The 11,046-nt window shown below is 55.3% G+C and overlaps 2 protein-coding genes across 3 annotated transcripts in view; both read right to left on the bottom strand.

Annotated features, from left to right (window-relative positions):
- IGBP1 (immunoglobulin binding protein 1) overlaps positions 1-11,046 on the bottom strand; it is a 34,226-nt gene that overhangs the window by 6,026 nt on the left and 17,154 nt on the right. The gene's annotated exons all lie outside the window — the stretch shown is intronic.
- The window catches only part of LOC104135990 (protein Wnt-11b), a 6,866-nt gene continuing 3,939 nt past the window's right edge, over positions 8,120-11,046 (bottom strand). The window contains exons 2-5 of one of the 2 annotated variants that reach the window (XM_035889386.1): positions 10,756-10,991; positions 10,041-10,318; positions 9,130-9,422; positions 8,120-8,386 (exon numbers count right to left, since the gene is read on the bottom strand). In XM_035889386.1, coding sequence (XP_035745279.1) covers positions 8,212-8,386; positions 9,130-9,422; positions 10,041-10,318; positions 10,756-10,991 — 982 coding nt within the window. In that variant the 3' untranslated portion in view covers positions 8,120-8,211. Of the gene's footprint in view, positions 8,387-9,129; positions 9,423-10,040; positions 10,319-10,755; positions 10,993-11,046 lie in introns of both variants that reach the window. The other variant, XM_035889387.1, reaches the window with a different exon arrangement.

Below are 11,046 nucleotides of genomic sequence, written 5' to 3' on the forward strand. Positions count from 1 at the left end.
TAGTGCTCCCAAAACTGCCCAGCGCAGAGGCCTCCCCACACGCCGCCGGGAAGCCGCCAGGGGAGGTGGCGTGAAGGCCGTGCTGGTGACGTGATCCCACAGACGAGCAAAAATGAAGATAATTAGATACCGGATAATTAGATACATGGGCAGCAGGCGTGCGCCTCCCCCGCCAGAGCGGGGAGCAAGGGGCACGAGGAGGGCGCAGCGGCACTGAAGGAGCCATGACGAGCCGCTCGGCGATGGGCCCCGTGGCGGCCGGGTGGGCGCTTGGCCCTGCCCCAGGGGTGCTTTGTTGGTGTGGCTGCACCAGGAGGAGCTGGGCCATCACCGGCTGTGCCGTCCCGCCACGCGGGCGGCTCCCACGGGCTGTCCCGGTCACGAAGGGAGCGTGTCCTGCCCCGGTGCTCGGCAGATCTCCGGCCTGGGGCGGCAGGTGACAGCGCAGGGTCCCATCCTGCTCTTGGGAGAGCCTGGATGTCACTGAGCCTGAGGGCACCGGCTGGGTACAGGACGGGTTTGTGCTGTACGGGGCTACGGCTGCGCAGAGGGGACCCCAGCAGCATGCAACGCGCAGCGTGAGTGCTCGGTAGTGTAATGCTATGTTTTAATTTTTATAGCACAGCACCTTCTCTCTGTATTCTTTTCATTAAAAGTAAGATAAGCAGCCTTCTTCATTTCTTCTTTGTTTAGCTCCTAAGTCCCTTCTTACAATATCTCTTGAAACCTAAACAGGCGTAAGGCAGGTAAGGGTTAAAGCTGGGCTTTTAGGAACCGATGTTGGTCCCTTAGAAACACAGGTAATTGACTTAGATGTAAGAAATGTTTATGGTGTAATAATAATTCAGGGCCGGCTGGAATCATTCGGCCTCCAGGAACAAGCCAGTTTACGATTTACTCTGTTTGTTTTCCTCATACCTACGTGACATAGCTCCATAAAAAGTTACTCACAAAAATCAAAAGAGAGTTTAGGTTCCCGTTCGCTGTGCCCTGAGGATGCCGCAGTGGTGTCGCTCTCCTGTCACCCGCCCTCCATTGTCACTGCTTTGCTCAGGCTGCAAAGGCAGGCGCCGGTAGCATGAGGTACATCAAAGAGTTGACCCTGCTGTTCTGTGGTGTTCCTGCACGCCAGGCAGGAGGTGGAGAACAACGCTGTGTCCGGCGGTGGGAAAATTAATTAGTATAATGATTGGAAGTGGAATGGGGCCAGGAATCTACAGCCGTTTGTTCTTTGCCAGCAGAAGATGCTTTGGCATCTCCGACAATTAAAACGAGTTCGCTTTCATCAAGGCCACACCACTCTCGATATCGCATCTTACCCCTTCCTATGTATTGGTTAAAAGCTACAGTGAGCCTGCCACATCGTCACCCCCTGTAAGCGCCAAGATTCGCCATTTCAGCAGCGCTTTTAAGGATCAGAGCACAGGAGGCTGCTGGAGTGAGCTCCTCTGTTGCATTACCCTTGGTGTTACCCAGAGAGTCTCTGAGCAGTTCACAGATCACCTTTCTATAGGATCTCTCTGTTTAATCTTCAGCAAACCCCTCCTTAGGGCATTCTCCTTGCAGGCCTTCACCTCTCTGAGCAAGCCCACCAGGTTTGTAGCCTTGCTCTCCAAGTCACTGTGAATAGGCTGGTGATGGAGCAGGGGATCCCAGCCCACCTCCCCTCCCCTTAAACCTGGGGGGTGGGAGAGGCCCTTTTGACCCAGATGGTCAGAGGCAGCGTGGGACAGGTCTTAGAATCATAGAATCATTTAGGTTGGAAAAGACCTTTAAGATCATCAAGTCCAACCGTTCCCCTAAGCCTGCCATCCCACCACTAAACGCTGTCCCTAAGCACCTTGTCTATCCTTCTTTTAAATCCCTCCAGGGATGGGGACTCTACCACCTCCCTGGGCAGCCCCTTCCAGAGCCTGACAACCCTTTCGGTGAAGAAGTTTTTCCTAATGTCCAACCTAAACCTGCCCTGGCGCAACTTCAGACCATTGCCCCTCGTCCTATTGTCCGGTACCAGGGAGAAGAGGCCGACCCCCCCCTCAATACAGCCTCCTGTCAGGCAGTTGTAGAGGGCGATGAGGGCTCCCCTCAGCCTCCTCTTCTCCAGACTGAACACCCCCAGTTCCCTCAGCCGCTCCTCGTAAGACTTGTGCTCCAGACCCCTCACCAGCTTTGTGGCTCTCCTCAAAGCTCCTCCTTTGAGCAGCCCCAGCTCACCAGGCAAGCTAGATCAAGAGAATAGGAAACCCGTGTGAGGCCTGGTTTCCTTTGAGATGAGGAGGCTTTGCCTCTAAGAGCCAAGTGCGTTAGCTGGTTGGAAGCTCCGGAATCCCCTTGCTAGAAGTTAATCAGCCCCCTCTTTTTATCTGTGGTCCCAACTGGTCAGGAATAGGTTTCAGTTACACCACAGTGGCATGAAATCAGTAAGGGTCAGCGACCAGAATCACCCACCTTTCAGCTCCAGCCTAGCGAACTCCAAGAGCAAGTGTTGTCCTCCTCTTGCCGGAGGTCTGCCTGGCAGGACATGGTTTTTCGGTCTGCCCCTTCTAATTACAGAGCTAATGTTCTCAACACAAGGGAAAAAGAAATGATTCTTTGGAAGGCGTAATTACCCAGCAAGCCCCTATTCACACTGCAATGAGCCTCAAGCTGGGGAGTGCAGGAATAGCAGCTGTCATTAGTCCCACCGCATGTGAAAAGGGGGAGTTCCCAGAGTTTTGGCAAGCTGGGGCTCCAGTCTCGCCCCAGTTCTGCCAGGCGTCTTGGTGCAGTAGGTTTTCAGCATGAAGGCAACGTTTAGGGATCAGCCTCAGCTCCTGGAGGCTTCTTACGGTTCCGCTTCCAGGCGTGAAGTGTGCCCACGTGCTTTCCATTACACAGGTAGTAAAACCGACCGCCACGGTGTATTGCGTGTAACGCACACGTGTAGAACATCTGGCCGGGCGCATCCAGAAGGCCTGTCTGGTGCTTCCCAGGAGCTCCCGCCCGTTACACTTACATCCAGTCTTCCTGGAAGCTGTTTGAGCTTCTGCATGTCCTATAGCGCACAAGTGCTGCTCCAGCCAGACTGAAGCATGCCTGGAAATTCCTTACTCCGCCACACAGGGCACGCACAGTGGTCGTGGCTAACACAGACGCAAGCTGAGAAAGTCCTCAAAATCTGTACGGCCCCAGTTCTGGGCTGGTGGGAGGATGCTCCTGGAGAATCCTGGTTGGATGGCAGCCCCAGGGTGGCTCACGGGCCCATGTCTGCCTCTGCTTCGGAGAGGAGACCGTTCTGCAGCTCCCTCCCTGCTTTAACTCACTTTCTGATGGACCTTGGAGGCAGCGTCCCCAGGGATGCACAAAGGGAAGATGCTGCTGTTTAGTGATTCGACAAGAAGACCCCGGCGTCTTCTCTGCGCTGGCAGAAAGGCGATTTGAAAAGTCCACAGTGAGCCGCCTCCAGGATGCTGCCCACGCCGAATGTGGGCGAGTTTAAGCAAGCAAGAAGGAGAAACACAGGCTGGTGAAGGGAGACTGGGGTGCTCAGAAACGCTGCCCCATTCCTCCTGGCCCCTGCGGACGTGATGGGGACACCACAAACCTGCAGTATCTGGGACTTTTTTCCACTCTGATTGAGCAACTTGCTGAAATACAGGGGTTGGAGCTGGAAGGGATGCCAGCCCCCCCAGCCTAGGAGAAGGGATGGAGGTCTGCTTCCCCTCTGAACCTCACACAGCCATTGCCACAACTGCCTTTCAAGCTACGCCCAAGGGCCCTCAGTCGGCAGCCCAGTTCCCCCTCTGGTCTTATGGCTGTTACTCACCTATGTTGATTTGTCCCTGTCCCTCAGCTGAAGATCCCCGTAAGGACAATCCCTATTATTATTTGTCATCCTTAGGGCATCATGATATTGCTGAACACCCCAGAAATAAAGGAGAACAGAGATGCAAGGGTTTTTCCTTAAATGCAAGCATTTACTCATGTTTGTGTCTTGTGGTGTGATAGTGTAGGCACCCAAAGGTCAAAGCAACATCCTCCAAATATTTACAGCAACGCAGATGTTGATCGGCAGCTGAGCCCCCCGGCAGCGGCCCCGTCCCGTGCCTTCTCCTTGCTCTGGCTGGGCGTTCCTTGTGAAGAGCACAGGCAAAAAGCAGGTGGAGGTCCTGACCCACGGTCCTGCCCAAGCTGCAATCCAGGGCTGTGGGGAAGAAATATCCCATTCTTCCTCCAAAATGCTTACTTGATTACCAACAGCTTGTTGTCCTTGCTCAGATCATCCTCCTGGAATAAGTTATGCAGCATCCCTCGATAAATAAAGAAATAAAAAGTGTGGGGGGGATGAAAGTCAGTGCTTTAGCAGCACAGTCAAAAGAGTCCGTGAAAATCCCTCTCCTTTCTCCAGACTTCATTGTCTGCACAAGCCTAACCAGCAGGGAACGGTCACATTCATACCAGCATTACTCCTTTCAAGCCCAAATTAAAAATCGAGCAGTAACCGAGAGGAGGTTTTTCGGAGCAAAACCTTTGCCTGGTTCTCACCACATTTCATGTAGAGGGATGGTTTTCTTCTGGGCACAAGCCATTCTCAGAGCCATCTCTTCCACATCAGTTCACAGCTCCAGAAAGGGAAAGACTTCTGCCGTGGCCGTGGAGAATTCAGCTCCAGGGAGTCTCATTTCCAGAGAGACGGATAAACAAAAAGCCACAAGACATCGGGAAAAAAAATGGCTAATGACAGGAAAGTCAAAGAGGTAGATCCGTCACATTAGCAGCGAGCCCGGCGAGGGTTCGCGAAGCAGAGGGTAATGACAGCAGCCTACCACAGCCCGGAGAGGAGCGATTGTGAAAGCGGGGCAGCAGAAATGCGCCGGGACGCGTCTGACGGGCTGCAAAGCCACAGTCGTTACAGGGGTGCTCTGGGTTTCAGGGACGCTGCTGCTGTCCTCGCCCGGGTTTATTCGGGTGCGGGAGGGCCATCTGCCAGAGCTGGTGGAAGCGAAGGTGCGGAGGGTTAGGGAAAAGCCCTCTTGCACCCATTTCTCTGGCAGAGGGTTGCACTGACTGGTGTTGGAAGCCACTGGAGGGTGATGTCAGGGTTCAAGTTTTCCCGTCTTTGACCTCAGAGGGTGCTTGTGCTAACCCAGGGGTGGGGGTGAAGGGGCTCCATGTTCCTCTGGCACCTTCCTGCTGGCTTTTCTGCCCAAGCAGGGTTAGAGAGAGAAAAATACATCCAGTCATGGATCCCTCCCCAACCCTGGGGACCAAGTGCAGGGTTTATTCCCTCTGGATCCCTCATCTGCTGCCAACTGCCTTGCTCAGGCTCTCGGTCCACGGGAAACTCTCCCAGCCCAGCAGATCTCACATGCCTGGTAAATCCAGGCATGGGCCCAGATGACAATGCCTCCCACTCAGAGCGTTGTCACTTAAATGTCACCTCCCCACCATCGTCCTTCCTGCCAGCCTGACCCTTTGCACCCTTCGACTAATTGCGGTGCTTTCCGATTCCCTGCAGGACACAACCAGAGCCCAAGGTCCTTGCTGCTGATTGACCCCTCCAGTCTTTTCCCAGCTCTTCCCTGTTGGGCTCGCAGTCAAGATGCAGGGAGCGAGAAGAAGAGGAGGAGGAGGAGGAGGAAAGGGCACTCTGCATATTCAGCACTTGACCCTGCCTTTTCCCAGGAAGAAATTCAAATGGGACCTCTCTAGGAGGGGATCATGACATCTCCACGGGGCATTCCTTGCTATTGTGGCTCCTCTCCTCTACCCCAGGCTATGTGTGTTTGTAGTTACCAAATGCAAATCACATTTCCCACCCTCCTGGCTGAATCTCTCACTCCACAAGATCCTTCCCCTGTTGGTTTTTGGGGGGTTTTTTTTGTCACCAGCTCATTTTGCAATGCTCTGCAGAGTTCACAGCCCCTCCCGGTTTCACTGCCCTCTGATCTGGTGGTGCAGTCGAGGTGGCTATAGGGAAGGTATTTAAGCAATCCTCCTAATTAAGTACCTGCATCACCTCTCGGCTCAGCTATTTTGCAGCCTGGCAGCTGAAGGCTCCCTTTTCTGAGAAATGCCGGTGACTAACCCCTAATTGCATTTTAAAAGAAGAATTCACGATAGCTTTTTGGCCTTGGGCAGCTGTGAGGGAAGCCTTGCAGCTGTGGCTTTACTGTCACTCTGGGAAGGGGAGATGTCAGCAGCCAGATCGAGTCAACAGCACGTTAACAACTGATAACGATGGTTAACTCACTTGGTTAACTGGGAGCATACGCTTCCCCCCTGAGTGTTTCAGCTTCCAGCTCCCAGCCTTGTCTCAGGCCACCTTTGACTCTCAGCTCTTACTCACTGTTGATAGAGAAACCTGGAGCCCATTAAGTGGAGGGGATGTTTTACAGCAAAAGCTCACGAATTGGTTCCGTGACCCAGCGGAGGCTATTGAAAACGATTGAATGAATATGGAAATGAGTAATCGTACAGCTGGACTCGGGGCTGAACCCGGCCAACTCCATTCAATGCAAACCACAAATAAACCAAGGCGCACGCAAAGCCGCTGGAGTCTCAAGGTCACGGTGCGAGCTGCAGGAAATTGCCTTAGGATTTCCATCATGGTTACCTGTCCTCCTTGTGCCGTGGGTTCTCCTCAGCACCTGTGTATTTAGACTCATCCCTTCTCTCCAAAGGCTGCACGACCGGGAATCATATCCCGTGCAAGCTCTTGGCCAGCTTCCACGCTCGGGGAGGTGTGGGGGGGGGCTGTCAGAGCCCCCCATCCCTGGCTCCCGACCCTGGCTGTGCACACACGCACGCTTGGCTAGTCCAGCCCACATTCACAAGGATCAGAAAATAACTCCGGACTACCTCCGTTCCCAGACACCGGTGCTGAATGCCAGGGAGCCGAATTCCTTGCTGGCTGGTCAGAGACCTGAGGAAGCAGGCGATGGAAACCTTCCAACAGGTTTTCTTTATGTGCACGGTAGCCGAGGCTGACAGAAACCTGTAATTAAAGGCAAACCCGGGCCAATGAGCAGCAGAAAGAGTTAAAACCGTGCCGGTCCCTCGCTGTGTGTAAGGGTACAGGCAGGGGCTTTACGCCCTCCTTACAGCCTCCCTGCGGCCAGCTGAGATGGAGGAAGGAGGTTGTCCTAGGAAATGTCACAGAGAGGTACAGCGTAATATATTTATTTAAAAAACACACACCGGAATCCCACTTACATTAAGTATAGAGAATAAAGGTTCGTTCTTATTTCCCAAGGGCCCTGGAGTCGTGTCCTCTCTCCAGACTGGAGTGCCAGCACACCCGATATTTCGGGGGTGGAAGGAGTGGGCTGAAGACCGGAGTGGTCTAGAAGAAGGGGCAGGAGGGACAAGCTGTGAGCATGCCACGCACTGAGTGGGCTTCCACCTCCAATGTGAGCCCAGAGGGCAGAAGCTACAGCGCTGCCATGGCTGCCCCGTTAATACGAAGCTGCTGGGTGCAGTTTGGCCACGCTGTCCTGCTTTGCCAGCCCCTGGGACCGCTCCCGTCCCTAGGTCTGCGTGCCATCATCAGTCAAAAGACGAAGGGTCATTACTGTGAGAGCAGAGGCAACCTCCATGCCGGCAGGGAGGAGGATTGAGGAGTTCTGCCTCCTAGGGCAATAACTGGTCCTGCCTTTGTCCAAGCCCGGTCTTCATTTCAGATGCTGCAAAGGGCGCTGGACCGGTATTTGCCCCCAAGGAGGAACACGCGGTGGTGTTGGGCGCACCCACAGCAGAAACCTGCCCCCAAAGGAGCCGCCCATGACCCCCTCACCCCAGGCAGCTTTCTTCCCCCACAGCCTTCTCCCTACGGATGAGTGTCTTCCCTGCTTCCCATCCATCAATCCTGGCTTTCAGGCCACTGTCAGGAACCTCCTGCAATGAGACAATGGCAGCCCAGGGTCCCCAGGAGAAAAGGGATGGAGCATGCCGAGTGATGAATGGTTTGTCCCCAGCTGGAGGCAGGGGGCCGGGCGCCGCCGATCAGCCGCAGGAGGGCAGCCCTTTGTCTTGCTCTGCAGAGATGGAGCAGAGGAGCCCCCGGTCTCAGGCTTCCCACCATCTCTCAGTTTGTGGTCTTCAATGCGAGAGTCCAGGCTTCCCACATAGCCCCCTCCTTGCCCGTAGCTCAGAGCATCCCTTGGGGTCGGCGTTCAGTCGGAGGACACCAGCGCAGGAGACCTCCCGCCTCCCACCGCGAGGCCTCCGGCGTTATTTACAGACGTATCTCTCCACCTTCCGCCGACACTTCTTGCACACCACGTAGCAGCACCAGTGGTACTTGCAGTGACACCTCTCCACCACCTCCTCCGTGTAGGTGTTGTAGCCGCGGCCGCAGCACATCAGGTTGCAACTCTCGCTGCCCACGGAGGTCTTGTTGCACTGCCTGTCAAGAGGAGGGTGCACAAGCAGGGGCTGAGGGACCGTACCTGCCCACCCATGCTATGACCAGAGCTCACGTGCCCATAGCAGGAGGCAGGGAGGTGCAGGGGTCTGATTGCAAACAGGGGTCGGTGTCAGCTCATGTTCCTATGGCAGCATTTGAGCAGCCACGGCTGAGGCTGGGCATGCTCGCTCCGTGCCACGCTGGGGGCAGGAACTTCCCGTGGAGATGGAAGGGTGGATGGCTAGGACCTGGAACTTCTGCTAAATCGAACAGGGATTGCAAGTCACAGCCTTCAGACGAGGCTTCCCTGTCCTTCTAAAAACTTCCTCCTGCCTGCAATCACTCCAGAAAGGAGACATCTGGGAAGCACCGCAAACTCCAAGGAGCACCGAACCGTTCAGGTTACGGGCAGGCAGCACCCAAAGGCTGGCAGGGAGAGGTGATATTTTCCTTTCTGACTCCTCAGTGGATGGATCCTGTCCTGGAGAGTGGAGCTGATGGCCTCCCGGTGAGGGCTCTCCCTTACCTTTACACTTGCATAGCTCTGTAAAAATAATATCTGCCTTCCCACCCTCCTTGGGTCTTAAAGATGCAAAGATTTTGCAGCAGTCCCTGTGGCGTCCCCATCCCACGGGGGGACCGCCCATCCACACCAGCTTCCCAGAACATGCTCTCGACCCTAGCGGCACAGGCGCTGGTGAAACGGGAGGCTGAGTTAGAGCCTATTTACAGCAGATTCTTACCTATCCTGGGTCCCCAGAGACCCCAGGTGGGGATTCGGTGTGCAGTAGTCGGGAGAGTTGATGAGATAAACCAGATCCGTCTCCTTCACTGGCCTGACGTCCATTTCTTTGGGTATCAGCTGCTTCCTGGGCCCTAGGAGCCGGTGGGTCACCTTGATGGCTGCCAGGTACTTGGACTTGAGGTCAGAGGCGATTTCACCCAGGTCTGGCAGTCCCTTCCAGCAGGTCTTCACCGAACAGGAGCCCGAAACACCGTGGCACTTACACTTGGTATCCAGGGAGTCACTCAGCACCTGCAGAGGAGGGGAAAATGGATGAATTTGCTTCTGCTTTCTCCTGGTACCTACCCTACCCATTGATTTGTGAGAGCATCTGTGGGAAGCTGCAAGAGATGAAAGAGCTCGGCTGCTTACTGCTGCCACCTTTAAGTGAATATAATGGGGCAATCAAGGACTCACCCTGCCTCCTTCCCCTCCTGATAAGGACCTAACCCTTGGGGAACTCCCTGCTAGAGCTTGCAGTGGGGCTGGTGGCTTCCATAGCCAGCTTGGGCTCCTCGCCTGGGGAACACCAGCGTGTGAAGGCACGAAACCCCGCAGGGCTGGGGAGCCCAGCTGGAGTGGGGCAGGATGGGCGGAAAAAAGCACTGGAAGTACTGGTGTGAAGCAGCAAATACCTTGCCCTAGTTGTGGAAAGGGTTCGGGGATGTTTGGGGAGGGTAGCGGTGGGAGGGGGGTGCCTCTGCAAACACCTAGAACTGCATTTTAACCCTTTAGTTACCTCCTGACTTTTAAGGCCAGCATCCCACCAGCCTGGCCGGAGCCCACTGCCCTACATTAGGCACCTCTGCCCCCCCGGGCTGCTGTAAGATGTGCTGGGCTGCAGCAATGAGTGGTGGGCACCCTACCCACCTGCCGGCCCACCGCGTTGTTATGCAGATTCATGGCCTTGAGCGCTTGTGTCCCTGGCTTGCTGGATTTTAAGGGACTGTCAGCAAAAGCGGAGCCAATCTGGAGGCCGTAGCGCAGGTTGTCCCCGCAGCCACCCCATCTGAAGTCCGGCCCGGGGACCTCCGAGGGGACGGAGCCGCAGGAGCAGAGTGGGAGCTCTCCCGAGGTGCAGGCTTGGGCGATGGAGTGCGTGACGGCGGCGGCGGCCAGGGCATAGACAAAGGCGGATTCCCGGGTTCCTGGGAAGAAGAGGGGGAGATGTCCTTCCTCCCTGCCCAGCCAAACACTCCCCTCAAAGACCCCACAATGCAAATGAGGGTGGGCTTTTTTTTCCTTGCAACAGGATAAACCCAAGCTCCAGTGTTTTTCTTTTGCTGTATTTTTAGCCTGTGCCACCCGCTGTATTACACTGTCAGCGTACAGCCCCCGTCCCCACCTCTTCCCCCTTTTTTCTGCAGCCTCCAGCAGCTGGTTTTGTTTGAAATGGAAGTTACAGTCTGTCATCTCCTGCAGATCCAAGCTGCACAAGATTAACAGTGGGGTAGTGGCACCAAGTTTCTCCCAAACTGACACCCATCAGCTGAACAGCAGAGCTGTATGTTAAAGCGCTGCCTGCCTGGAAAGCTACGTGGGGCAGAAAGAGGAGCACGAACGCAGTGGACAAAGCAACCTTTACCTTTCAGCAGGTCAGGGCCAAAGCTGGGAGCACGTTGGACGGAGGAGCAGTTCCACCTCATGTCTGCAAAGGTCTTCTGGCAGATGCTCTTGGTCTGGCGGGCGGCACGGATGATGCTGTGCATGACCTCCAGGTTCCTCCGGCACATCTGGAACTGGTCGGGCACCAGCCCGGCGAGCAGCCGGCAGTGGTGGCTTTCGTTCCAGCCCCCCCCACTGCCGCTCTCTGTCAGCCCGCTGTGGGGAGAGGATGGGTGTCAGTGGCGGGGGGGGGGACCACAGGCACCTCTCC

The sequence above is a fragment of the Egretta garzetta genome, unplaced genomic scaffold (assembly GCF_000687185.1).
Source record: "Egretta garzetta isolate BGI_Z169 unplaced genomic scaffold, ASM68718v1 scaffold402, whole genome shotgun sequence".
Classification (NCBI taxonomy): domain Eukaryota; kingdom Metazoa; phylum Chordata; class Aves; order Pelecaniformes; family Ardeidae; genus Egretta; species Egretta garzetta.